Source organism: Brienomyrus brachyistius, chromosome 5, assembly GCF_023856365.1.
Source record: "Brienomyrus brachyistius isolate T26 chromosome 5, BBRACH_0.4, whole genome shotgun sequence".
Lineage (NCBI taxonomy): Eukaryota > Metazoa > Chordata > Actinopteri > Osteoglossiformes > Mormyridae > Brienomyrus > Brienomyrus brachyistius.
In genome coordinates this window covers 8565971-8589280 of record NC_064537.1, presented here as the reverse complement: position 1 = coordinate 8589280, position 23310 = coordinate 8565971, and the positions used below count along the sequence as shown (strand labels likewise).

The 23310-nt window shown below is 45.7% G+C and overlaps 3 protein-coding genes across 5 annotated transcripts; 1 reads left to right on the top strand and 2 right to left on the bottom strand.

Annotated features, from left to right (window-relative positions):
• polr2f (RNA polymerase II, I and III subunit F) lies at window positions 1-2472 on the bottom strand. Its single transcript, XM_049014062.1, has 5 exons — window positions 2315-2472; window positions 1674-1743; window positions 1438-1568; window positions 923-994; window positions 1-788 (listed from the first exon to the last, which is right to left on the bottom strand). Exons 1-5 carry the CDS (start codon window positions 2332-2334, stop codon window positions 698-700), a joined length of 384 nt encoding a protein of 127 aa, XP_048870019.1. The 5' UTR covers window positions 2335-2472; the 3' UTR covers window positions 1-697.
• A 72-nt stretch (window positions 2473-2544) lies between these two features.
• On the top strand, window positions 2545-5542 carry c5h22orf23 (chromosome 5 C22orf23 homolog). 2 transcript variants are annotated; one of them, XM_049014061.1, is made up of 7 exons: window positions 2545-2802; window positions 3568-3648; window positions 3863-3925; window positions 4034-4207; window positions 4424-4558; window positions 4655-4755; window positions 5084-5542. In XM_049014061.1, the coding sequence occupies exons 1-7, from the start codon at window positions 2796-2798 to the stop codon at window positions 5186-5188; spliced, it is 666 nt and encodes a 221-aa protein (XP_048870018.1). In that variant the 5' UTR covers window positions 2545-2795; the 3' UTR covers window positions 5189-5542. The 2 variants fall into 2 exon arrangements, with proteins under 2 accessions (XP_048870018.1, XP_048870017.1); XM_049014060.1 differs by having other exon boundaries at window positions 2546-2802; window positions 3552-3648.
• On the bottom strand, window positions 5461-20964 carry micall1a (MICAL-like 1a). 2 transcript variants are annotated; one of them, XM_049014058.1, is made up of 17 exons: window positions 20785-20964; window positions 20014-20663; window positions 17147-17195; window positions 13808-13949; window positions 13350-13450; window positions 11766-11890; window positions 10896-11494; window positions 10735-10798; window positions 10151-10593; window positions 9504-9880; window positions 8989-9120; window positions 8684-8810; window positions 8372-8462; window positions 8166-8239; window positions 7936-8050; window positions 7567-7613; window positions 5461-7370 (listed from the first exon to the last, which is right to left on the bottom strand). In XM_049014058.1, the coding sequence occupies exons 2-17, from the start codon at window positions 20154-20156 to the stop codon at window positions 7240-7242; spliced, it is 2760 nt and encodes a 919-aa protein (XP_048870015.1). In that variant the 5' UTR covers window positions 20157-20663; window positions 20785-20964; the 3' UTR covers window positions 5461-7239. The 2 variants fall into 2 exon arrangements, with proteins under 2 accessions (XP_048870015.1, XP_048870016.1); XM_049014059.1 differs by having other exon boundaries at window positions 9504-9805.
• Window positions 20965-23310: the final 2346 nt, after the last annotated feature.

The window sequence follows — 23310 nt, the reverse complement described above, 5'->3', positions numbered from 1 at the left end:
TTCAACTCGGAAATAAACACTCATTCCAGTTTATTTAAATTACACCACTGAGGAAGCGGTTAACAATTAATAGTAGAAAAAGAGCCATGACAATAAAATAATTAAAATTCCTACTTTTTTATATTACAACTTGACAAGCGGTACCAATCTTCTGGATTTTAGAAAAAAAAAAAGTTATTAAAAAGATGAACAAATCAACTGTCAGTATTGAGGTCAAACAAAACACTTTGGCTCCCTCTGGTGGATTTTAGCCGCAATAAGCCAATTTCTTACAATTTCCCAGGACTTCAGATATAAAGGGCCAGTGATGAGGAGGAAGGAAAAAAAAGAAAAAAAAAAGGTTTGTAACCTACAGTGGGTGGTCTAAGTGGACGCTGTAAAACACTGCATACTCTCTTCCCATTGGCTACTTTGTTGGGTCCAGCCAGGTTAAACCAGTGATGAAAACGGCACAGTAAACCATGTGCTTATAATAGTTCCTTATGCACACTACTATTTTTCATTATGACTTATTCTGGTAAACTATATAATACAATAGAGAGAGGCTGCTGCACCACGCATGGGAGAAAATAAACCTTTTAGGACACTGAATCCAAACTCCATGGGCCCAGGGCACGTGTTCCTTGGGCACCTCCAGCAAGTTCACACACAGTTTGGTATCCTGGCTCCGCTGGAGCTCGCATTGGACCAGCTCATCTCAGTCGGAGATGATGAGCTCATCGCAGCCCCAGTCCTCGTAGCTCCCGTCTGGCAGGTACCTCCTGATGATGATGGGAATTTTCCGGCTCCTGCAAAGGGGGGGGTGGTCACGACCCAGTATTTACACGCTGCGGCACTGCAGCTGCAGCAGAACATGCAACTTGCAGCTCAGACTAAATCAAGAGAGTGAAATCAAAATGCAGGGACAGAATAAGACCCTTACTTGAGTTCCTTCATGGCGATCTGCAGTGGGTCTGTTTCTCCCTCCAGTTCCACCATAACTGGAGCGCACATCCTGCAGGAACGAGCAGCAGGGAGAGAAGCTCAGCCAGGATAAGCACAGGTGCAGGGGGGGCAGAGAGTGGTGCGAATCCTGAGTTACTATCCAAAAAGTTGCCTCAACAAAGAAATACTTAATTCTTTAATTTTTTCCCTTTTTGTTTTCTAGATGTGGTGTTTAACTTGTTAATTGGGTGCTTTTACCAATGTTCAGTGCTTTTGTTATAAATTCGAACTGTGTGATCATCTTGTGAAATTTAACTACGAATTGTTAACAAAAACGAGGTTAGCTAGAACATGCATTATCAAACTAGATGTACATATTTCAATTCATACAATTAAGTATTTTTTTTTTTTGCAATTCGGCTGTTATTTAAGGAGGACACATATCGAGCTTTAAAAATGGGGTGCAAACTGCGGGCAAAATTGTAACAGGAGAGCCAGGGAGGCAATACTCACGCTATCTGCAGAGCACGGGTGCCCAGCACTCTGGCTCTCTCGTACTTGGTCATGTAAGGAGTGGTGATTCTCTTCTGGTTGGCTTGCTGGCCCTCTCCCGCTGGCAGAATCTGCACGTTCTCTTGGTCTTCCTGAAACACGAAGGACAAGCTGAGTTATAAAGGCCGGATTTTCAATGCAGTAAAATTGCAGTACAGAGAGTACCACAAGAACGTCTCACTTCACAGTAAACTCACATCTTCCACATTCTCCAAGTCATCCAGTCCTTCATCTTCCTCAACGTCATCAAAGTCTCCATCATCAAAACTAAGAGAGAAATGCCAAAGATGACGGACTTTACTCCACACATTAAGTTGTTCTGCCTGGGTAATCAAGCAATCCAGCTACCGTGCGCACAGTACCATGAAGTCCAGAACATTCTCAGTGGCTTGAGTTCAGATTTCATCAATCAAAATTGATTTTTAAAAGATTACTTGTACAATTGGTCACTCTCGCTATTTTAAATAAGGTTTGTTTTAAATAGAGGTTTCTTATGATATTATATAATTTGTGAAAAGTAGACAAATGCAATGGTTAGGTACTCATTCCCCTTAATTTCTTTACAACTTCAACATTATGCCTTCAAACCACTATACCCAACAAATGCAAAATCTGCATTTGAAACACCAACATTTCTACATATGAAAACTTAAAATGAAACAAATGTTTTAAAACAGTCAATAAATATCAAACAAAACCTAGCATCATGCAAACTTAGCCAATGGCTAACAAGTAGCTTGCCGGACATGATCAAAATTACTCTCGTCACAATTACGCCGCTTCCCAAATAAGTCGCTCATAACAAACTAATTATGGCAAATATTATTTTGGTACTTACTTGTCTTCGTTATCAGACATTCTAGTTCGTTCTAAGTAGAATTTTACCTCAAATACACAACTACAGCTCGATCCCGACTGAACACTGCAAAAACGACACGCTTTCTCATAGTGCTTCCTCCTCAATATGCGACAACATCCGGGGCACAGATCTTGGCGCATAGATACACCAGTGATATTTTATATAGATCGGCATTCCCAACAACAGGTTTCTTGTTTTTTTTTCCTGCTCAGAGGATGTGTCTACTGAACTTTAATAAAAATGTTTAATATTACGCTACAAAGTCTAATTATAACTTACTTTACAATGTCTATAACTTAGTTAACAATGTTTGTATATTTGATCATTTTTCGTAACATGCTAGTCACATCTCGTAGTACATTATCTATGTATCCTCCAGTAGTTTCCCCGTTGCCTTAGCAACCGCTGTAAGCATCTACGAAATAATAAGAGAGACTTCGGAGCGTTTCTGGAAAAAGTTATGCGCGGTAAGCTGTGGCAATTTGTTTTAAAAGATTTACACAACAAACCTGCACACTGGGCTGTAATGAAATGGCTCTTTAAGTGTTTAAATTTGTGCAACGGGCAGTACAGTGCTGGCATGTTATTCGGGCTTTGGGTAACAAATGGACCAGGGGAAATGCAACACTACAACAGTAAGAACGCTAATGAACTAATATAGGCGCCGCTCTGAAAATATAACTAATCTAAAAGCTGTCGCTTTACCAAGTATCATTAATCCACATTTGATTTGCATTTTAGTATTCTTTTTTTAAGATACAATCTGGTCTGCTGTACTCGCTGAAAGATATCAATAGTTCTATTTGTACTAGTACGAATAATCATTTTCACTAGTAAGAATTGTATTTTTACTAGGAAAAATTCATATTATAGAGCTCTATAATTCAATTTTACTAGTATTATGTTCCCATTCACTTCCATATTTTTTTTGTACCTGTACAGTATATAGCAGAGATGACAATAAAGTTTACTTTGACTTTTGTCTCACATATCTTAAATTTAATTTTCAATAGTAAAAAGTCATATTGTAGAGGTCTATAATTCAGTAAAAAATCTGGTAAGATTTGCATTATATATATCTTGAATTCATATTCTTACTGGTAAGAATGTTATTTTAACTTGTAAGAATTATGTTATGAGGGCAAGCCTTATGCTAATAAAAGAGCATTCGGCTTGCCACACGACGTCAGCTTGCGTGTGCGTGTTTCCGCTATAGATGTCTCATACTGCAGACATAGCACGTTCAGCTGAGGCGGGGGCGGGGCTGGGCCACGTGCTGCAGTACAGCAAGGAGACACAAGAAATGCTCAAATGTAAGTTGGCTAGAAACCGGTTTGATTGACCATTAAGTATGTGGAAAATTAATATGAGGAATTCATTTAGGATTTTTATATGTACTTAAGCAATACGTTAATCACTTAATGCATAACATCACATAAAACATACCTCGTCTGCCATTTTACTTCTTATATAGTTTGCTCTGATTTTCTAAGAGTTTATTTGAAAATATTCTATCTGTTCTGCCAGTGATGATGCAAGAGTCAAAACTTACAAACTTTCAGCAAAAACAGATCACCAGCCAGCTGAAGAGTGAGTGCTCAACAAGCCATTTCTATACTTTGTTACTGTCTATATTTGGCCCTTAACCTGTATGTCTGCCTCTCATAAAATCATTTTTCTATTAACATTTTTGAACAGAGGGGGGCGCCCTGCCATTGACTTGTAGCCCCACATCACCAGCCCCTGCAGCCCATCCCAAACCCACGGTCATAGAACCAGCCAGCCTGCCAGTCAAACCACAGAAGCGCAGTGTTACGATATGCAGGTCTGGGGATAATTACGTGCGAGAGAAGTTCCGCCCGTCTGCCACACGTCAGTACCCCCCCCCCCCCCCCCCCCCCCAAAACGTTTTCCAAGAGACACATAGTACTAACATTGCTTTATGTCTCACAGCTGATGAGGTGTGATGTTCGCAGCTCAGACTAAATCATGAGTAAAATGAAAATGAAGGGGCAGAAGATCATATAGTGAACTATGCAGAAAACAGCAAAAGTATGCAGAAGATTGTTTTGTCACTCTTTCTTCCAGGGGATCTCGAAAAGGAAAAGAGGAGGCTGCAGGATATTTTTGCGATGGGGAAGGAAGAGGAGCCAAAAACCATCCATTTCCAGGACTTTCCTGTTGACAGGGGAGCCGAGAAGGAGGTTGACAGATTCCAAGAGGGTGAGGCCAGAGATTTTAGGAGTAAAGAGTAAATTCAAAGATGATTTTAAGCTCATTTTCCACTTTATCCTCCAACCTCTTTCTTTCAATCCTCAGTCCTGGATGAGATCGAAGACAGGAGACAGTTTCTTGAGGAGATGGTGGCCCTTGGGAGAGGGAAATGTTTCCAGAACATCATTAATACAGAGATATCACAGGTTAACACACGCGCTGGTATCGGTGTGGATTTGCTATGGATTTGTGTGCCACCGTGTCTCATGAACACCCACAGTGCCATTCACAAGCAGCCAAATGGTCACATGGCTGTAAGCATCACCTGGTTTAAGTATCTATCCAGCTGCAAAGCACTGAACAGTATACAATTAGATTAGAAGGTGGACAAATTTCATATATAGATCCTTCAGAGAGCTAGAGTGTCTACAAACCGTTAGAATCACTGAAAGACATTCTCACACGCACAAAGTACAGATTCCAACCCAGAGACATACAGACCAGGTGTCTCCACCTATTCTCGCTATCTCACAGAGGATCCGGGAGCTGGAAGTGATTGACAGAGCCCGCAGCATGGAGTGGAAAAGTCTCAGAGAGGAGCAGAGGAGGCCAGAATGTTCCGCACCTGCAGCTGACTAACCCACCAATGGAAAGCAAGTCCTTAAACTTCAGGAAAACTGCCAAGACACATACTCTAAACTTCTAAGACAAAAATTGGTACTCGCAGATAAAAGTATGTAGAAAGACTCCCATATTCTTCCTATATACTCAAATGACTCAAAATTAAGTAGAAGAAGAATTGAGTTGGGTGAGTATACAGTATTCCTGTACTTTACCAGCAGGTCAGAAACTGCTAGTTACAGGCACATACATCATACACACGATGTCAAATGTGAATGAATAAACACACATTGTTTAGTTTCATTAATTCATTTTATTTCCTTGATTTATCTCATATAGCTATAGTTTTAATAGTTTTTTTTTTTTTTTTTTGTCCGGATCTTTGTTAGCATTTCTGCTGTTTTGCAAAAACCACTGGGTGGCTCTACGTCCCCCAATAAAAAGAACCCAAACTGAAGGAGATGAAGTGATGATGAGTGCAGAAAGAGCGCGTCACGCAGAATGCCGAACCGGTAAAGTGGGGAAGAAAGAGTGAGGGGTGGGGGATTAAAAGGGGGTAAATGAAGGCACTTCACTGTAAATGTGCACATTGTAAACTGCTGTTTCAGAGAACTGAGTCCAGCCCATTAAAAAAGGCAAAACACAGACACGGGATAAATTAGCATAACTGTAACAGGGAAAAAAAAAAACATTAAAAAAAACATAAATTAAAAACTAAGTTTGCATATATGCATCATTCGCAGGCTTAACACTCTCGCTTTTTAGCTATGTATGGAAAATGGATGAATGAATGTTCAGCTGATCCACCTGATGGTGATAATGATGCTTTATTGATCCCTAGTAGGGGAATTCACTTTTCACCTACCCCATCTTGCTCTCCATGACACATAGAGAAGCGAGATTATCAGCCACCTGCAGTGGTGCCAAACGGGGTTGGGGATTAAGGGCCTTGCTAAGGCCCGGCTTGAACCAGCGACCTTACGATAGAGGTCAGAGGTGCAGAGGTTTAGCCCGTTGAGCCACTCAGTACCCCCTTGCTTTTTACAAATGTTTACAAAAGCCATGAGGTAAGTTTCAGCCTGCTCTATTCTATGTAGAACTTTCCTTTTCTTAATAACCCAAAATTCCTTCCGTGCCGATGGACACACACAACTCACAAGTACAATACTGCTTGCAGGCACGTAACCACGAAGTAAAATAGCAAACTTTTTTTGTTATTGATCAGGCACGTAGCCAGGTAGTGAGATTACAAGGTTGAACCCCTCTCCCCAAAATTTGCTTCATGCCCCTAATCTACGACCTCGCCGCCCCCCCAGCTAGCAAAGGTGACAGAGGGAACCCCCTCTTCCAGTCTGCAAAATCTACCAGTACAGTAGCCGAACACCCCCCAATGAAATTTATTTCTAGTTACATACAGTCAGGCACGTAACCATCACTCAGTCCAACAATGAATTGCAGGCACCATTCCAGCATGCGCCAAGTATCGTACCAGACCTGTTTCCGGAATTTGCAGAGAAACCTTAGCAAGCAGGAATTTGCCATTAAGATAAGGAAAAACCCCCTTACTGGGACACCAGATCCATGTCCTTGTGTACAGTAGCATTATGCACAGTGAAATATATATGATACTACATAGAAATATCCACGACTTACCGCAGTGCTCATGGTTAAATGTCAGATGTTTGACCTAATTCTGTTCCTAGTGTAAAAATATGATGGGTTCAAGAGCCTGTGACGTATAACTTAAAGGTACAACAGCACTTAAGACACAATATAAATAAAATCCTACAGGAAGACACTCTTTTGTTGTCTTAATTTTAGCAGGTGTTACTTCTGTGGCACAGTTCAAAAAGGCAGTTTAAAATATTTACATGTCAGCGTTTGTGAGGCGAGCATTTGTGAGGGGGTGTGATCAGGGCTGCGGAGGGGGGGGGAGCCTTTGATTGCCGTATACAGGAGGTCACCTTCTCTCCTGATTTAACCCACGGCATATCCTCGCCTCCCTGGCCACGCCCCCCAGAACTGGCCCCTCCCTCTGAGAACTGGCCCCTCCCTCGGGCTCTGCCGCCTCAGCTCTTGTCTTTCCGGACGTTTCTGTTCTTGCCCCCCTCACTCTTGGGACTCAGCATCTTCAGAACCTTACTGGGCTTGAACTTGGCACCCTTCTTCCTCGGGTCGACATCGAGCTCCTTGTGGAACTCTGTCGGGGCGTGCGTGTGCGTGGGGGGGAATACAGATCATGTTAAACGAGCGAGAGCACAGAGCCGAAGTACAACACATCGCTGAAGAGGCACCTCGGATTTCCTGAAGTCTGCTTTGGTAGCAGCTGTACATTTTATAAGAGCATATTGATTTTTTCCTACAGCAGAGAGGACAGGAAGGCTTTTCAGGTTTACCTTTTTTCTTAATCACTGCTTCTAATATCTTGTCTTCTTCCTCCTCCCTGAAATAGTCAAGTTCGGATCAATTAGCTAAATAACAAGGCAATCAAAGCACGATACAGCCGGCATCAAAAGCAAGGTGACAAGTCATGCCGGAACAAGCAGTGATATGGGAAATACACTAAAAATGTAGCCAGAAAAACCGCTTCATCAGGTTGGGTCACGGCAATCTGGAGCCTTGTGCAGGATGAACACTAGACAAGGTGCCGATTCTGCTACACAGCATTTGTCTACAATGAGTGTAATCCAGTATCTTTAAACTGAATCCAGATCTGATATAGTGTCAACATGTTTAGCAGGGGAATGGCCCGGCTGAGTGATCACCTCTGCCGGTCCTGATCCATGCTGTTGATGATCTGGTTTCTGTCCTCGATGATGGTGACCAGCTCAGCCATGAGCTCCTTCTCTCTGTTCCGGTCCTCCTCGCTCCACTCTTTCTCTGTCAAGGTAAGGGGGGGCGTGGTCACAGACACACCCCCTCGCTTGCATCACAAAAGAGGGCGTGGCCAACACCACCACAGCAGGCATGAGTTAATCATGTGCCACCAGCTTACCGGGCTTATTGAGGAGACACCGGAGCTCATATTCTACATCCGCTTGTCTCTCTTCCAAATTCTGCTGTTTGGCCCTGGAAATGCGCAAATACGCAAAAAGAAAGAAAAAAAAAAACACATACACACTTGTACGTTTTCTCTCCGGCGGTTTGTATTTTAACGGTTTAAACTTCAACGAAACTGGAAGCAGGCGAAGGGGCTCTCACGTGTAGACGAGCTCGACCTCCCTCCGCACAAGCATATGTTTGTCATGGATCAGCGTGAACCAGTCCACCAGGAGGCGCTCCTCCTCCTCGTCTGCAATGGGAAGTTAGCTCAGATACAGACTGCGACTCATCTGAGCTCATGGAGGCCACCTTTCTTTAGGAGTGACAGGTGTCCTGGGAGCTTAAGAAACATCTTCTGAAGTTAGTTAGCTGAAGCCTCTAGCTACCTGAAGCAGCTACTTGTGTAAATAATGGAGCACAGCTGCACACTGGTGCTATTTTTAGGATGCGTCCCCCCCCCCCCCCCCTCACCGCTCTGGCACTCCCTCAGTCTCTGTTCCAGCTCCACCCCCCTGTGTTCCAGCTCATCCAGGCGCCGTTCCAGTTCACCCATCTCCACGTGAATGTCCTCTACTGGGATGTACTGGTCCGACTGAACCTGAATGGGGAGGGAGGAGGGAGAGGAGCGGCGGCTCTGTGTCACAGGGCTCCCGTTCAGACCCCCCCCCCCTGGGGCCGTGAATGGGGGCGCATTCCGTAGGGATTAGTCCAGCTGCCAAACCGACAGGCATGCTGACCATGACAGGCCCGCTGAGCGAAGAGCTTCTCAAATGTACCTTCCTTTTGATGAGGGGGAAGCCGTGTCCGGGGGCTGGGGGGCGGGCGGGCCGGGGTCCTCTGGGGGGCCGGGCTGTGGGCTTAGATGAGGGGCTGGCCTTCCGGTCGAAGGGGTTCTCCTTGCAGGTTCGCTAATCGAAACATATGGCAACCCAAAGTGAGCCTTAAATCAAAGCGTTCCACTTGACTGACACTTCAAAGGCTGAAGACCCAGTGTCTGTCCGGCTGGTTTTGATGATGAATGTGTTTTTTATGAAACTGTTAAGGGACAAAGATGCACCACAAAGGTTTAACCCTAACAAGTTCCTCTAACCAGCCTCTAGAGCCTGAAAGTGTCAAAACTGTTCTGTACTTCCTTTCTTTCTGTCAATCTAATCTATCTATCTACCTCCCATGAAGCAATGCACAGCAACCTTGGTAAATGGCCATTCCTCATAATTCTGGCCTAGTTTCCATGGAAACGGCACATGTCAACCATGCCCATTGAGAAATGACTTGTCATTGGCTCTCATACCTTCCCCTGGGGAGGGGGAGGCGGCGGGGTCACTTTTGCAAGTGGACTGGGTGTCGTCGGTGGTCTGGGAGGTGGGGGGCGGGGAGTCCTCATCCCCGCACTCCGGTTGGTCTGCGGTGTGGCAGGAGCTGAGCTGGTATTTGTCGGCACGGGTGGTGGAGGGGGACTCGACGAGGGGCGTGTTTTCCGGCCAGCGGTGGCAAGGGCGGGCCCATTGATGGAGGGTTCTGAGACGCTCTTAGTGAAGGGGGGGTCCTGGCCGGCGGCCGCGCTCTCTGGTAGGGCCCTGGAAGAGCTGTGGTCTGAGGAGGAGGAGAGAGACTCTGTGCTGAGAGCCGGGGATGGAGAGGGAGAGGTGGGGTCAGAGGGAGGGAGAGCTGGAGGCACGGAGCAGCCGAACAAGGAAGGACAAAGAATGCCAGAGTGCATAGAGTATGAAGACAAGGCAATGGCAAAGGGAGAGAGAGAGACGTCCATGAAAACACAGATCCTCAAATGCAGAATTCATACAGTATGGCGCCAAAGCTAAATCTGTAAGCTTTTGTTTTCTATTCTATTTCAGTTTCTGCTCTGATACATACATACATCCAACTATGCATAACATGGGGTTCAAAGGCTACACTAGGGAACAGGGGTAGGACACGGACCTGTAGGGGAGGGCTGTGGAACTCTGGGGGCCGGCCTTTTCTTAACCCTCTGGCTGCCAGGGCTTTGGCTGGGAGTTCGGTTAGGGGTGATGTCCGTGCTGGCGGGACCGCTGGAATGGCCCCCCTCAGCCCCCTGCATGATCCCATACCAGGGGTGGTTTACCACCGCTGAGGGAGGCGCCGAGCTACCAGGCAGCTCCACCTGCTCTCCTTGCTCCTCCCCCTCTACCTCAGCAGCATCATCATCCTCGAAGGGATTGGTGGAATGCTGGGGAGAGGCTGGCCAGGACTCTGGCCCACCCACCGAAGGCATAGAGCCGGGGCGTGGGGGCGGGGCCGTGCCAGGGGGAGGGGGAGGGGGAGGAGCTGGCTTCTTCTTTGACTGGGATTGGACAAGCGCCAGCCAGGGCGGGTCTTTGGATTTGGGAGTTTCACCAGATATGCTAAAGCAGAAGAGACGTACATAATGACCAAAATACAAAAATGACAGTGTTTACATATAAAATCATGCAATTGGACACACATTAGCACACTTGTGAGAGACAGCAGGATGAATCTTTTTGGGCAAGGACAAGGATTCTCACCTGGCTGGTGAGTGAGACCTTTCCCTGGGTGTGGGAATATACCTACTGGAGCTGACGGCATCTCCTACCGAGACAGAAAGACCATTAAAAAGAGACCGTATTATACTCCAAGCAATGGACGCACCAACAGCCAGCTAGCTGTCATTGTCCCTTCCTCTCACCATTAACCGTGGGGCTGTCGGCCATCCTGGGCTGGCGGGCCCTGGGGGTCGGGCGTGGGAGTGGCTCAGACACTCTGCGGGGGGCAGGCACCGGTCGGCCAGCTGCACTGGGATCTGCAGTAGGAGCTGATGGGAGCTCCCTGTCGAAGGAATCTTCGATTGGTTGCGTCTTTTCCGGCTCCTCTTCCTCGCTGTCCTCAAATGGATTGGGAGGTGTGGAAGGCTGGGGTCTGACCTCCATCTCCTTGCCCCTCTTGATGTCCACGGTCTCTCCGTTTCTCTGATCCTCTTTCATCTCCCCATCACTGCTATCCTTCCTACTGTCTTCGTCCGGTGACTCTTCCATCGATCGGGGAGGGACAGCCTGCCCCTCTGTGGTCCCACCCGGACTCTCTTCTTCCCGAATGCTACCTGGACGCTCCATCGCCCTGGCTCCTCCCCCAGGCTCCACCCCAGAGCCCGCCCCCCTGCTGAGGTCTGGACGGCCATTTTGACTGGCTGAGGAGGACTTGGCAAAGTGGTGAGTGCAGACCAGGGATCCTGCTTCGCTGCCCAATTTATAGGACCCAGGTAACAGGGTGCTGCTACATTCTTTACACCTGAGGGACAGGTGGGGTGGGGGGGGCGGGGCAGACCAACCTTCAGATTATTAGAACACTCTGGTAAACACAACAAGGGATCTTCCCAAAACTGGGCACCAGCATTACAGGATAACCCACCCAAGTTCGATGACCGACCAACCCTCCCAAACTCGATGACCACACGCTTGCACATATAAAGAATGAAATGTATACCAGGCACAGTAATATAATCTCTCCCTTGAGTCTAGTTGGGGACGTCTCCAGGCATTGTGAGAGAATGCCACATTACCTGAAGCAGTTGCGATGGTACAGCTTGCCGTCAACCAAGAACCTCTGTACCAGGTGGACGTGTTTTTGACAGGCCGCGCAGGTACTGCTCAGCGTGCTGCGTTTGGATTGGCCGCCTGCATCCGCCTGCGCAGGCAGGGACAGCCAATAGCCGCCCACGTTGAGGATGGAGAGTGAGGTAGATGGGGTTGGGGGTGGGAAGTTTTGTGGTGGAAGGAGGAGGGAGGGAGATGAAACTGAGTCAGGGGTGAAGCTCACTGATGTAGGCGACACTTTCAGGTCGACACGCTAAGCGTATTCCTTGAATTTCGATTTATAAAACAAACATTCCGACACTAATTACTAGGATTACTTTTTATAATTAAGCCACAATGGGTAGAGAGCACATTTCAAGACCACATTCGTCTACATCATTTCCTGTTGTCAGACTAGCTGGTGATGTGGTAACTGAGCTAACCTTATTGGCCACCCCCCCCCCACCACCACTCCCATCCTCCTGGTTGTGCACTGGATTGGTGAGAAATGGGGAATACAAATGAGGGACAGGCTATGAGGAAAATGTGTGGCTTTCCATCTGAGGGAGGAAAGAGGTGACAGAGCGGCAGGTAGAGCAGCACAGAGGCAGGAAGTTCTAGACGGCTGCAGGGCGATTTCCTGCCTGCAGACCCCGGCAAGCAAAGCACACAGAAATGGATGAATCTGCGCCTTAACATGCTATGCAATAGACTTAGGCAGTCGAAGGAAAATGTTTGAAGGTATTTATCTGGGTAGTAACTGCACATTTGCTCAGAACGAAAAACTATTTAACATTAGAACATAATGCATATTAAGAGAAACACAAGAAAAACTAACGAGAATTTCTTTTTTCTGTTCTACAAAAAGTTACTGATATCTAATCGGACGGCTAGATGAACTAGAAGCTTCAGTTCCTAAACCTCTCCTCAGGGGGCACCTCAGCCATCGCATGGATTTATTAAATTTCACCACCAGCTCACTTAATTAACTTAACTAGTTACAAAAAAAAAAAGTCAATGGGATGTTGATTAGCTATAGGAACGATGCGGGCGCCATACGTGGGTGTATTGAAAGGTTGGTGTAATTGGGGAGATTTTGAGATGGCTAATCTAACGCACTTTGACAGGCGTAATAGCGGAGATTTACACCAGTATAAAGATCATTTAAGCATCATTTTCTTTAGCTTAGACATTTGCACAGTACTATGCAACATTTCTATCTTCTACTGCAGAGGAACACTGTACGCAGTCTGCAACATCCTAGCATGGCGATTCCTCCAAGATTTTGTCGGTTCTACATCACCAACATTACCCCGTTCTTAACTGGGAAAAATGAATACAGGTTTCGACAAGACTAGCAAACGCCCCTTTTCATAACAACGCTCCTTCCCTCACATGTCTTAAGGATCCTTTCATTAACAACAGCAGCCCCATGCTGAAACAGTAAATCTAGTTAATAACATGCGTGTCGTTAGCAATCAATTCAATGGAAAGAATGATACAGGTGTTTTAGACACCAAACCGCTGCCGTTGTGCAAAGCACCATTACACAACCCCCCCCCCAGACATACCTTGGAATCCGCCACTCCGTCATTGGCAGGGATTAGAGGCCTCTTTACGACAGGCTCATTATGGCCTGTACCACCTGACCTCTTCATGCAGGGGGGGTTGGCTGAAGAATAAAGAAAAGAATTCATCAAAATTTAGCAATTTCAGAAATGTCAATTATTGAATTTATGGAACAGAATGGGTTCCATAACCCATGGGTTCCACTCTTCCTATAACTTCGTATTTCCTTTTTTGGCTCTGTTATTTTTCCCTCGTCTCACAATGAGGTAGACTTCCTTCTTTTGTTGACCCCCTTGGATTCTCGTTCAGATCTTCCGCTGTTCCTCCTTACTCTGGAAGTAACCCTAACACTGTTTATGTGTTTTGAGCATTTTAGGCAGCCTCTGTTTTGTGTTATCATCCCTGCTTTGGGCTGTATTTAAAGGCTAAGTCCCACACAAGAGAATATTTTCATCCGTACCGTGAGACTTGTTGGTAAAGAAGTTGTAATACTGCGAGACGTATGTGATGATGCTCAGCCGGTCCGGCACCTTCATGGATACCATGTCCTCGGGGTCCAGCAGAGCTGGGATGCCCAGCTCAGACTCTGCCATCTCAAATGCCTGGGGAGGAAGTCAGGGAGGAAAGAGGGGAGGATGTTCAGGGGCTTCTAAAGAGGCCCAATAAAGAGCTGTGCAAAATCCATCGGTCTACACAATGAGTCAGAATTTCCCATGTTAAAAAGCTAAGAGATGATGATTGATGACCGGGTGAAAAAAAATCAATACAAAAGATAAACATATGTTACTTTCTATTAGAAATTTCTATCAGAAAGTCAGAATTCCGACTCGGAAAGTCAGAGGAATCTACACGACCCAAGCTCAGAATTCAAGATGGCCGCACCCTTTGTCAACTTTATCAAGTTTAAGCTGTACTTTAACGCCGTTTATTATCTTATTTGTGGCTCATTAAATCGGCTGTACACACAATACTGTCCGACCACTATCGTCCCACTATTACGATGTGTTACTATGGTGTTTTTATGTGCAAAATACTGCGTAATGTGTTGTTATCAGCTGATATTGCTAATGACGGCTAACGATGAGCCAGGCTAGAACTGGGGTCTGTTTCAAAAAGCAGGATTTCTTGCTTAGCCGGATAATTTGTCAGATTTATGACAGTCTGGGCTAAACGCAAGTGAATGAAGATGAAACCATTTAAACTAGCGTAAATTAAATCCGACAAATTATCTTGCTTTTTGAAACAGGTCCCTGGTATTGCTAAATGGCTTACTGGTGCGCGGCTAAGTCGTCCTTCCCAGTTCCGAGTTCCGACCTCCGAGGTAAATGGAACACAGCAGTACATACACATAGACACGCAGAACCAATGTATTTTTGTCATTCAGTTCATAAGCCCAGCTGTGCTAATATGCTGACGCTAGAAAATAAGGGCCAGATGAATGGAGGTGAGAGACACAAGACAGAATGTCTTTACAAAACAGGAAAAATAGTTGCTGGATGAAGAGCTTTATTTTTAAATAAAGGGCTGCCATTGGTATTGATGAGGCTTGGAAACCCATGTGGCTGGTGATCAGCGAGAGACTTAATCCATTTCTTATGTTTCTTATGTTATTTAAACTGGTTCCATTTCGCTATGGCAGAAAGTTGACAGTTGACAGTAAAATCCCACACACTTTGAATATTGAGGTAAGCGGCCTGGTGATTTTAACAAAGGGGGCCTATGACATGGACAGGAAACAACACAGAAAACCACGTGGGCAGACGGAGGGGATGAGTGAACAGAGCACTGCATTGTATCTGTGGGGAAAAAGTGAAACAGAAATGTGATGTAACCTCCATCCATTTAGACACGTTTCAGACTCACTGGCTGCGGCATCACTACGGGGAGAGTCACATGATACACTTTAATCTTAATCCTCTTTTTCGCCCCTTCTCAGCATTATACGGAATTAATAAAAATAGATAAATCAATATGATTTTCCAGAAATCAGTTTCCATTGTACAAAAATAGATATTTTTGGGTAGCGATATTTCCTCACTGCCCGAAGACATGCGGTTGAATCAATCTGGACTAACAGAGGGATGGATGGATGGATGGATGGATGGATGGATGGATGGATAAACAGTTTTCTGAACTGTGATCATAACAGAAGGGCTCATCCGGAGACTGAAATATGTAACCCTTTCCTCTGAGAGTCTTCTTTACGAACTACCGTTTTCTTAATCCAAGTAAAATTAATTCTCACCGTGCTTTTAATCTAAGAATATTCAAGTTCAGTACTGGTAATAGGGAGTCACCAGCAAATTTAGTGGTGTTACTGAACCAGACGAATGAGACCTAAGATTCAGGTCGTTATCCAGAGGCTGCAGGTGACAGCTGGCAGGCGTCTGGCTCCCGCGCATCGCGCGCTTCTCATGCGGCTCGCCGTCGTCGATCTGAGGTCACAGCGCCCCAGGGGGTCCCGGCCCCCCCGCAAGGCCACTGCCCGCGATTCGGCACGGACCCGCAGTCACTGAGCAAAAGGCCTGCCCGAGCAGATCAGGCACCATCATGCCCAGAACTGCCCGGTCAGCAATGCAAAAATTACATGTTATGACTTCTGGCCTGAATATTTTCTTCAAGCCCCATATTTTACTCGTTCACTTCTGCAGTAAACAAGAAAAATCAGCTGGGTGTCATTTTACTGCAACACTAGACTGACACATCAAAGTGTAACTAAACTACTGAGATCCTCCACATGCAGGAAAAACTATTTATATGAAAATACTTATATTTAAAAATCCATTAATTTCACATATCCTCCGCAGCATCTTTCTGAAGCTTCTGTCCCAAAACACCTGATCTGAAGCCACTGAGAACTTCCTCGGGTTTGACTTTTTCCATCAGGAATCCAGCCTACAGTCTTCAGCCTCCAGGCTAAGTTATTAAATATGCAGATTAAATAGAGCAGCCATTGTCTGAATAGCCTCTTATGCAGCGCTGATTGTGCTCTAAACAAACAGCCGCAAAACATTTCTGCATCTCTACATCGACTTGTTCCCATCCCTGTAAAGAGGCCCATCAGTCCAGGCCACAAGTGCTTAATCTAGACAACAGTGAAACTGACACACAAAGTAATGTTAAAGTCACATTATGGCCCAGGAGTACAGAAGGGCTCCTAGTCCCAATGCTGAGGCAGCCTCCTCCACGTCCCTAACTAACCTCTCACCATCTCCTCATTGTCACCCCCCCTGCCCGCTCCCCCCGGCTCCATCCCGGGCACCCCCCTCCGTATCAGCCTCCAGCAGGAACCAGTGATCAGGCCCCAGCCATACACTCCACACTCACACACTGAGTCACACGCACACCAGTTTCATACCTCTATGCAAATCATCAGAAAAACCACTCAGGTAAGATGTTTCTCACTGTGGTGGATTAATGCAGAAGTGAATATCAGGGAGTACAGCTTAAGTTTTCCATCATATCACTACCTACCCCCCCCCCCCCGTCCCCCCCCATCCCCACACACACACACACACACACACACACACACACACACACACACACACACACACACACACACACACACACACACACACACACATACACATCACCTGGTTGCGCAAAGAACTGGGGCAACCCTTATCCGATTACGTGATCAGCGCTACACCACACCGCACGGTGTCCTTTCCTGCTCTTACTCACATGAGCTGCACCCAGCTGATGCTCACACACACTCACCCCCCCCCCCCCAAACGTGATCACAAACATCACCAATACTCCAGAGTGATACTTCAAACCAAGGCCGGCTGTCACTCACCAGGCGGTTGTTTTCATAAACATTTTCTTTGGACAGGGAATCAAAGTCTCTGGAACACAACAAAACAAAATTAATATGAACACATGCAGTGTGCTTAAACCCTTCTTTAACTTGGGCTTTTACGGTCACATTCTTGTCTTTTTTTCTTACGATCACACAGCGATTGTATCATCAGTTTTGACATCTGACATGTTTGACACTGCATCTGCAGTAAAACTGTCCGAGTTTTCTGATCTGTATCATTTCCTTAGTGGGGTCTGGGCAGAGGGATTTTCTGGTCTGTACTGTAAAAGTAGCCTTGAGGTTCGCAGAGGGGTCAGCTCACATTCAGAGAGATGCCGGAAGTGGTGGAATTCAGACCTAAAGGTCGGAAACCAGCCTGCTCCATATCCAAGGTTTTAGAGGGAAAAGGACCACAGGTCCACGTATCTCTGTCCCGTACCCAGGACTGCGCTGAACAGAAAGGCATGAACATGCACGTCCACTGGGGGCATCGGGGACTGCTCCATGGCGACCAGGCCTGGAGGAGGTGATGCGGTCATGTGACGCCCTCAGAACGGCAGGGCCGGGCACAGCTATCAGAACCAGTTTGCCGGTATGGTAGGAGAAGGGCGTGGGAAACGAGCGGTATGGCATGATCTGGCAGGCAGGGACCCACGCACGGATCAGACGCAAGGGGAGAGCGGAGCGGCAGCGGCGCGGGGGAATCCGGCAGGGGGAGAATGAGGCAGTGAGGGAGGACAAGCAGGAGCACGAGCATCCAAGGTGAAAGGGAAGCGAAAGCAGAAGCTGCGAGGGGCCTGTTCTCGGCAGGACGGACATCCAGGGGACAGGGATTCCTGGGTGAGACTCACGGCAAGGGGGAAAAGAATGTTAGATGGTACCCAAAAAATGTCCTGGGGACCGATTAAAGTTACTGAGGAGCACCTCTGCTATTCAGGAGCACCAAGTTCAAGTCACCAGTGCTGCGGAGGTCTTCAACATACACCCCCTCCCCAGAAGAAAAAAAACACAGAGCGGGTAGTGCCAGGCAACCAAGATCAACACTACAGGAGATTGCGAGCCACTGGGTATTACGCCAACATTCCTGCCTCACTTTGTGTGGGATGAGAATTAGACAAATTCTCCACGACTGCCGCACCCCCCTGCGGGTGATTAAGTGGACAGACCGTCTATGTGGATCGAGCCGATAAAGCGCCTGGCTGACTGCCCACCACCCCGTCTGTGTCGGTCCACCTTGGCCCGGCGATGCTGTGCTGATGCAGACGCCCAACAGTGGGACGCTGACACAGAAACAAAGATTCATCCACCTAACGGTACTGCTAATATACAAAGCCGCCCACCAAGGCGTCGCGCAGGAAATGCGACAAGCGGGCTTGCAGAACAGCAGCATGGTGACGGGCAAGAGCGAGAAGGCTCTGCACGTTGAAAAATGAAAGCGCAAAATAGGTTGGTCGCCCTCCTCAAAGTCCTCGCCCCCCCCCCTCCCCAGCTGTGCAAGTCGGCTTCTCGGCCATTAGCTTGTCACTTTCCCATTTCAAAATCTGGCTCCCTTGCGGTCGACGTGACGTCACACATAGGGATGCGGGTGTTATACGGATGGCTTGACCTGCCAGGACAAGCCAGCAAATTGACACCACCGCCCCCAAATAACCGCTACAAACCGGACGGTGAGGTTGTACAAATAATAATGGCCCAAAATACACCCACCCCACCAATCAGGGCCTAAAATTAGACAAGACCGTTCTTCCGTCTGCCAAACCAATCGCAAAACACGTTTTCAGAAAATGCAGATATAACATCTTTTGTAGGTCAGAGGTCAAAAATGGTCCATCAGCCTTCTGTGGGGTTTTGAACAGAACATTCATAAAATGTTCATAATGCACACTTCTTACTTGTGGGAAGGGGCTCAGCCAGAGGTACATGCTTCAGCTAAAACAGAAGTGAGATTAAACTACAAGTGATCTCTGACTATAAAGTCGAGTTGTACTCATGCACACAAATAGGATAATTTATTCATATATCACATACTACATAATTCGCAAAGCAGGCTTGTAACTAATCTTCGCTCTTTATAGATCGCTACACACACAAACCAAAATACCGCAAATAAATAAGCTGTAACATCAACGCCCACACAAACGCATGGGTTAATGAGATAACACACCCCAAGTAAATATTTATACACGACGGCAACCTGCCTTGCTGGAGAAAATCAAAGAGAGAAAATGGATTTAAAAAAAGACGATTTGGATGGGATTTTGGACTGTGTTCTTTGCCTTACTCACACACACACACATACACGCGTGGCCCATCGCTGTCCTTGCGAGAAACTTCTTCAAGGTGTGACTGCGATTCTTGCCATAAAACAACAGGCAATACGTTTTAACTAGGTAAACATACCTAATAATGATACCCAGTCAAAGGTATTTCTATATATCAGACTGGCTGACATAAACTCATAAATGGTATAAATACAGTGGTTAGCTACTAAGTATTTGGCACATTAAACACAATAAGGCAGACTAACAACTATCTGGAGTCGTCAACATGTAACCAGTATTAGTTTGCAGCGACGTGGGCTGAATATGCAAGTACAACTACAAAAAAAACCCCAAGTCGTACGCCATTTATCTGAATGCAGTTTAAAACAAGATTTTAAAATGTTAAGCTCATTGGAGGGAGGCAGTACAGAGGCACGTTGAAGAAATAAAGGAAAGGTGACACTGCTTCAGCGATGTCTGGGCGTACAAGGCGCTGCCTTTCGGTGATCATGCCGGGGACGAGGCCACCCAGAGCCGCCTACAGGGCGGCGGACCTTCCGCGAAGGGTTAGCAACCTGGGAACACGACCCCTCATCTACTTACATCAAATCCGGTCTGTGCTTATGGATTATGGCACAGAAAGCCAGGCCGTCCCTGAAGGACGTCGACATGTTCTTTATTTCCACGTCTTTGTAATTCTCGCACTGCAGCCGGCACCATTCTTGCAAAGCCTTCAGGGACCCCATGTCAGACAGATCTAGAGACTGCAGAGAGTCGGCAAGAGTATAAAAATGTGTCGAGGCAATCCGAGGGGGGGAGAAGAAGTTTGTTTCCTGGTCTTCAATTCGAAAGACTTTAAAAACCTAAAAATACACAAGCGATCGACCTCGTTCCCTTGCGGCGACCTGGCGTTATAATCTTCTTTGACAAAAGCGTAACATTCAACCCCTGACTCGGTGACAACATTTTGTTTCACAAAGCCGACGCAAGGAAAATGTCCTTCAAAGCGCTCTGACGAGGCAGCGATTTCCTTATCTGCTGTTAGATATGTACAGTTATATATACAGTCAACGAGATCACAGAGGTCGTTTTTGCAGCCATAACGATCATATGAAAGGAATCCAGAGTGATTTGGCTTCGCCAGCTGGTGCAGATGAAAAGTACAGTCTGGGGTTTGGCTCCTCTCGCTACCCGGCTGCACGCAAATCCTTATAAACTGCAGCACAGCCCAGGCGTTACGGCTGTAACCCCACCTTCAAGATGACAAAACATAAACGGAATATTAATAGCACGCAAATATGGTATAAACATTTCAAAATTCACCAAACTTTATTACTATCAACTCACGCAGAGAAAGTTACGAACGACACGCACTTTCATTGTTCGCATTAACTCTGTGGTTATGAATAAAGCCATAAGTCCAGTTTTAAAGGTGGCTTTCGAACGGATAGTCAACACTGAGGCGCTTAAGTGTTTATGTACGAATAATCGGGTTTGTGCCACTGCAGTTAAGTATTTTTGCCAAGCCACAGCAGCGGATAATGGTCGCAAATGTCCTACTCCAGCCGAGTAAATGATGCCAAGCGTGTAATACTGCTCACGTCCGCTAGGGCAGAGCTGCGCTTTTCGGCCGAGGGCGCGATGGTACCCGCACACTTTCCGATGCTTCTTTTCAGGTTAGGGCGTGTGATGCATCGGGATGGAAAATGGATGGAAGTTTTGATGAAACATTTTCGATTTGGCAGTTAACTGAATTAGAAATAATGCACGAGACGACGCCGATTGGTTTTAAGATGATAAAGTTTCTAAGGGGTATTTCTTAGAACGTTTTACATTCAAAAAACCTCTTCCAACGAGTGTTCTTGTGCGACCAATTAAGTGCTGACCAAATAGAATAAATGTTTTATTTACACCCTACTGCTACAAAAACAGAACACTTAGGTTTTTATTATTATTATAATGTTTTGATAGGCTTGTTATTTGAGGGATTGACGTACTTCTTTGGTACGATCCACATGCCTGTGCTTTTGCCATTCCTTGCGTGTTTTTTTTTAACTTTAGGTATTTATGAACCGATTGTATGAATGCAGGCCTAGTAGACTATGAATGGAAACGGGCAACTGCTTCACCATCTAGTAACTTGCAGTGTTGTTTATTTGATAACACTGTACAGACATGTATATCTCTTGCTGAGCATTACTAATCCCAAATAACCGACAGTACTGCAGCCTGGGTTGCACTAAACTTTAGTCACTCAGAGAACAGTGCAAAGAAATTAGTCAGACAAACTGCTTAGTGTGTAACATTGTTTTGTAACTGTCCGGCCAGAGTTACGGGAAAGATTTAGATCTGAGCATCTTCACAATATATTGCAGACAATTTAGAGAGGACAGGTTCTACACGGCCCCTAATGTTAAATGGGTGTCAGATTGTTTAAAAAACAGAGTGACAGTGATTAGTTGTCATTGTTGACACATCACAGCACACAGCCCACAACAACATGTGTCCTCTGTATTTAACCCATATGTGTCATCGTGACATAGCAGGGGGCAGCTAATTCAGTGCCCGGGGAGCATTGCATGGGGGTGGGGGAGGGGGGGGTCCCTTGCTCAGGGTACCTCAATGGTTCTTTGCTGGTTGGGAACCCTTTGATTGTAATGGGTCACAAAAGCACTTTCCACATATCTGTCCTACCCCAGTATTAAAATGGCACATGAACTCTTCTGGAGGTAACAGACACTTTTGAGTAACTTAGTTCTGTTGCTGGTGTTGATTTTTGCTGAGCTCCAATGAAACAAATTTATCATGTAAATCATTTTGAAATGAAACCAGACAAATAATCACAACCACAAACAGGCCAGTTTTCACATCATGGGTCCACTTGTAACATATATTTTTTAAAGGTATAATTATTGTATCTGCATTTCAACTTTCCACTGTCCTAATTAGACAACTTATAAATGTCTTGCTGTCATTTGTTTAACACGTTCTTGTTTGTCATCTCACTGAGGCTGCCTGCGTCAATACAGTCCAGCCTGTCTACCTGCTGCAGTTTGAACGGTAGCTAAACCAGTCGAGAAACAATCTCCATGGCTGATTGACTTAGATTGTGTCGGGAGAAAGCTAATAGCTAACAGTTATAAAAAAAATCCCCGTTTGCTTGACGATGTCCAAAGTCTGGCAAATGTTTATGCAACACATAAACACAGAAGTAACTTCAGCCTAGTGAGAGCATCTCAATTATTCCCTCCTGTGTCTGTGTGATAGTCAGGCTTCTGAATTTGCTTTAACTCGTAGCTCTTTTTTTATCTTTAATGCGCACAAATGGTAGTAAATGGTTGGGTCAATTAAAAAAAATCCTTTGGGGTGATTTTTTTTGTGTGTGACTATAAATAGGCACATCTTTCATCCATCTTGTGGAGTCGCATAACTTGTTCAGGGGCGTGTTAAGCCTGGGACGTATCCCAGAAAGCACCGTGTACAAGGCAATGCGCATGATCACACATGCATGTAAAACTAAGAGTCTCCAATTCATGTAACTTCAAGAGGGAATATGCAAAGAATCTATAGAAACATAGATGGGAGTGTCCATACATAAAACAAATTTTGTGTGACTTTATAGGGAAGCTCATCAACGCATTTGAGAAAAACAACATTGTTCGTAGTGGTGTGTCATGATTGTGTCACAGGGCCCAAAACCAAAGGGCAGTCAGCCTGGGTGCCATTTGATTGGAAGGCGTAAAAGAACAAGTGAAAAAGTCAGAATACCTGACAGAATAATTACGTTCTGAGACATAATTTATATTCACTAGTTTTAATATTTCAGTAGTTTTCTTGAGAACCAGCTGTGAGCTATCTAGTTAGCTGTCAGATACTCTGTACTACTGAAATGTTTTTTAT